The 5,131-nt window shown below is 35.1% G+C and overlaps 1 protein-coding gene across 1 annotated transcript; it reads left to right on the top strand.

Moving 5' to 3' along the window:
• The first annotated feature begins 915 nt into the window (after positions 1–915).
• LOC137835515 (indole-3-acetic acid-amido synthetase GH3.6) lies at positions 916–4,863 on the top strand. Its single transcript, XM_068644054.1, has 3 exons — positions 916–1,378; positions 2,637–3,547; positions 4,092–4,863. Exons 1-3 carry the CDS (start codon positions 969–971, stop codon positions 4,676–4,678), a joined length of 1,908 nt encoding a protein of 635 aa, XP_068500155.1. The 5' UTR covers positions 916–968; the 3' UTR covers positions 4,679–4,863.
• The last annotated feature ends 268 nt before the right edge of the window (positions 4,864–5,131 follow it).

Here is a 5,131-nt window from a genome sequence, read left to right on the forward strand (position 1 = left end):
ATTAAATGTATTGCTCGAGATAAACGGTAAAAAATGAATGAAAATTAAAAAAATCAACCAACTTCAACGCTAACACGCGTAACATAAACTCCACACTAATCAAGACACCTAATTAACTAGCCAACCTAATTAACTAGCCAAGTGGATTGCATGCAGTAATAAGCTCACAAGAAATAACAATATGTAGGGAAAAGTAAAGTCATTAGAAAAATATTTCTTCAAAAAGAAAAATATAAGAAATAGTCTAATCTATGAACATCAGTTTCAGTCATAACTAACAAAACTGTTTTATATACAGTAGCAGAGCTAAAAATATGGATCCTGCTAGTAAGAGTAGTAGTCAAAGAACATTTAATACACTCATTAATTATTAGTATGCTCAACCAGACAACATTTGGCAAAAAATATAATAACACCAAAATATGTAATGACCTGTTTCTATGCAACTATAGCCGTAATCTACTTACCCCGCAGCCAACGTTGTTGGTGGTTTTCTTAACAACAGCCGCGGTAATTGTACCCTATACACTTATGCTTCCTTTCTTTCAAACTTCCCTGTTTATCAACCACTTTCACACCACTATATCCATCTTTCCAATCAATTTCTATGTGACCAAGATAAAAAAATAACATGTTATATAAAAAATAGTTATAATGATAATAATAATACTTTCTCTCTAGAATCACACAGAAATCATATACTTTCCCGGTTGCCGAAGCAAATTGTAAAGCCATATTTTAAACCCCTGCATGATAGACTTGGTCTTCCAAAGTTCCAATTACATAACTTGGAAATTAATTAAAGTCACATTTTGAAGTTTACAGTTATACCCCTTTGTCCTATTTGTTTGGACGACTCTCGAGAGGGTTCCCAGTTTGCCTTTATATAATGCACTTTCACTTTGTTTAGTTTTCCAATCCAAACTTTTCTCTTCCTAAACCCAACTCTTGTTTCTCCTTAGGTGTGCATGTTTGGTTCCACACTCCGAAACTCGATAGCTATTGATTCTGTAGCCATGCCTGAGGCTCCAAAGCACCTGTGCCACGACCCAAAACAGCTTCAAGATGGTGGTGGTGGTGGTGATGGTAGTAGCACTAGTATGATCCAGGAGAATAAGAGAGCCCTGGAGTACATTGAAGAGGTCACCAGAAACGCTGATGAAATCCAAGAAAAGGTGCTTGCAGAGATCCTTTCTTGCAGTGCACAAGCTGAGTACCTCCAACGCCATGGCCTAGATGGTCGCACTGACAGAATCACTTTCAAAAAGCTCGTGCCAGTGGTCAATTACGAGGATTTGAAGCCTGATATTGATCGAATAGCCAACGGTGATACCTCCCCAATTTTATGTTCCAAACCCATCTCAGAATTTCTCACTAGGTAAATATATCTCCCCCTACAACTTCACCAATCACTTTCATATATCTCTATACATTTCACTTTGCCTTATTTCTTCTATTATTATTTATTTTAAATTTATCCACATTTTAAGTTTCACTTTGATCTCTTAATTAAGTTTAGAAAGTTTTACTATGATCCTTAAATTATTTCTACTACACCCCTTTCCTCAGTTTTTCACACTGTTATTTGGTCAACTTTATAAGAATTTGTTATAAATCTCACACGTGAATTTGGTGTCATAGAGACATGATATGAGATCAAAGTCGAAGAACTAAACTAAAAACCTAATATATGTGTTGAAAAAAATTCTATTTAGTTTTACATACAAAAATTGTTATATGCTTAAAAATTGTATGTATTAAGATTTCCTGCCTGGATAAAAAAATGGCATGAGAAGTTTATACTAAATTATTATATGAACAAAATTGTTTATTAATGCATGAGTTGTCACATCATAGCAAAATGAATATGAATAAATTATTTCATTGTCGTGAGCTATGTTTATAGTTCTAACTGAAGAACTTTATGTGATAGATAATCGAGAACTTCCGTTTATAATTAAGAAAGAGTTAATTACATGATTATGAGTTTGAGGTCGAGGTAATTTTGAATCATGTAATAGATCCTGATGAATAATATTTTATTTAAATAAACTTCTCTATAGATATTTATGAAAAAAATCATTTAAAATGATTTCGTATACTAAAATCAACTTGTGTGCAACTTAGATTTTAGAAATTTTGGTTTAAGGAAGAAATTTTATTTCTTTATTTTTTTCCTGTAAATATTAGTAGAGAAATTTTTCTAAATAAAACTGTAATAATATATGCACTTATTCACATATATGTGCGTGTATATATAGATATGGTATTCTATATAATAAAGGTGTTTATTATTATAATAATAATAATAATTTAAAAAATCATATTGTAATTCTTTATATGATTGACTTAAAGTTATAAAAGTTTGTATATATACACGTATAAGAAATGATATCAGTAGAGTGATGTAAAATGTTAATATTGGCAGTGCTGTTTGAATCGAAAATATTTATACAGAAATGAATGAAATGAAAATTTGAGCAATTAAATTAATGCTGATCATACATGGTTGGAGAAAATCAAATGTTTGCATGGTCTTTTGACATAGTGTTGACACAGTTTTCATAAAGAATCTCTTGGTACAATTAAGCAGCGTAGCAGAAATTAATCTGTGATATGTTTATTGAATGAATAAGCTCTGGAACGTCTGGTGGGGAGAGAAAACTGATGCCTACCATCGAAGAGGAACAAGAGAGAAGAACATTGCTTTATAGCCTGTTGATGCCAGTGATGGATCAGTTTGTGCCTGGTTTGGACGAAGGCAAAGGCATGTACTTTCTGTTCACAAAATTAGAAGCCAAAACTCCTTCTGGACTCCTTGCTCGTCCAGTTCTCACCAGCTATTACAAAAGCTCACATTTCAAGCCCCAGAAACATGATCTCTATACAAACTACACAAGTCCCAATGAAACCATTCTCTGCCCTCACTCTTACCAAAGCATGTACTCTCAGTTGCTCTGTGGCCTTTGCCAAAACCGGGAAGTTCTTCGCGTTGGGGCAGTCTTCGCCTCCGGTTTCATTCGTGCCCTTAAGTTCCTCGAGAAGCACTTCGTTTGTTTGTGCAATGACATAAGAACGGGCACCCTAGACACCAAAATCACTGACCCCTCAGTGAGAGAAGCTGTGATGAAAGTACTCAAACCAAATCCTGAGCTTGCGGATTTCATTGAAGCCGAATGCGTGAAGGGATCGTGGAAGGGAATCATTACCAGGATATGGCCTAACACCAAGTATGTTGATGTTATTGTCACGGGAACCATGTCTCAGTATATTCCCATATTGGATTATTATAGCAATGGTCTTCCTCTTGTGTGCACCATGTATGCTTCTTCTGAGTGCTACTTTGGCTTGAACCTGAACCCCTTGTGTAACCCAAGTGAGGTGTCTTACACACTCATTCCCACCATGGCCTACTTTGAATTCTTGCCTGTCGATCAGATCAATGGACATACTGATTCCATTTCTAACCTAGAGCATGAACATTTGGTAGATCTTGTTGATGTGAAGATGAATCAAGAGTATGAGCTTGTGGTCACCACTTATGCAGGTAATTAAACAACTTCAATGTGCTTATGCCTCCTAAAATTATGGTTTTTTTTATCTTTATTTAACTGTTTAACGATATAAAATAAATGAAAACATAAATATGAACTAATTCTTATAAAATGCCATAGTTTCAAGGTGCACAAATATATTTATATTTGACAATTGCTAGCATAAACTCTTATTAACACATGCTTCTAGTTTCACTGAAAATTATTAAAAATATAAAATTTGGTGGATTCATTTCTTATTTAACGAGTTTCATTATAGTTTTTAATTAATTTTAACTAATAAAAACATAGATCATCAGTTAATTTTAGAATTATATCATTTTTATAATGTTGAGACTATTAAGTCTCTCTTGTAAATCAAAATAAATTAATGTATGTCATATAAATATTGGTCCAAGAGAATGAATGGGTTCATAGTTAATAGATTAACAGATGATTTAGTGATCATAATGATGTCCTTAATCTTCACACAGATGATAAAAAAATGTTTTCTTTCTGACTTGCAATAGTTAATTAGTTATGAATCATGAGATACAGGACTTTATAGGTACCGGGTTGGCGACATCCTCCGTGTAGCCGGATTCAAGAACAAGGCTCCTCAGTTCAACTTCGTGTGTCGAAAGAATGTGGTTCTCAGCATTGATTCTGACAAAACCGACGAAGTTGAGCTCCACAATGCTGTGAAAACTGGTGCAGACCACCTTCCACAATTTGGTGCATCTCTCACTGAATACACCAGTTGCGTGGACACGTCAACAATCCCAGGCCACTACGTTCTCTACTGGGAAATCAACAAAAATGGCCAAACCATAGAAATTCCTTCTTCCGTTTTTGGTGATTGTTGCCTGGCCATTGAAGAATCTCTGAACAGCGTGTATCGGCAGGGAAGGGTATCAGAGTGTATTGGAGCCTTGGAAATTAGGGTGGTTGAGGATGGCACGTTTGACAAACTCATGGACTTTGCTCTTAGCCAAGGTGCCTCCATAAACCAATACAAGACCCCTCGTTGCGTCACTTATGTGCCCATTCTCGACCTTCTCAACTCCAAAGTTGTTTCCAATTACTTCAGCCCCAAATGCCCAAATTGGGTCCCTGGTCACAAGAATTGGTGCACCCTTCATTGAACATTACTCCATGCTGTTCAGCTACTACCATAGCCTCAAAAACAACCTCTCTTGTTCCCATTAGCTCAGAAACTAAACCCATGCCACTCCACTGTAGTCTTTCAAGTTTTAGTAATAAACAGAATATGATATTTTCTCATGGCATAATTTAAATTAACCTGTAGGAGTTAATCTAGAAGAGACTAGTTTCTACTGGTGAACTACGTTTTAAATCCTGAACGAAGTTTTTAGATGTGAGAAGCTAAATATCATAACAATTTCCGGAATTGGATTCTATAGTTCACAACTAAATTGGGCCGTAATAATGGTAGATGCGATATAAAAGTATTTGGATGGAATCATGCGTTTTCATTACTTTCTGAACACTTTTCAATCATTTCTGTTCCTTTTTCTTCTGCCAAATTGCGACGCTTTTAACCAACTCAAGCTTATACATGCATAACCAACTGTAGC

Source organism: Phaseolus vulgaris, chromosome 5 (genome assembly GCF_051622355.1).
Source record: "Phaseolus vulgaris cultivar YP4 chromosome 5, ASM5162235v1, whole genome shotgun sequence".
In the NCBI taxonomy this organism is placed as follows: domain Eukaryota; kingdom Viridiplantae; phylum Streptophyta; class Magnoliopsida; order Fabales; family Fabaceae; genus Phaseolus; species Phaseolus vulgaris.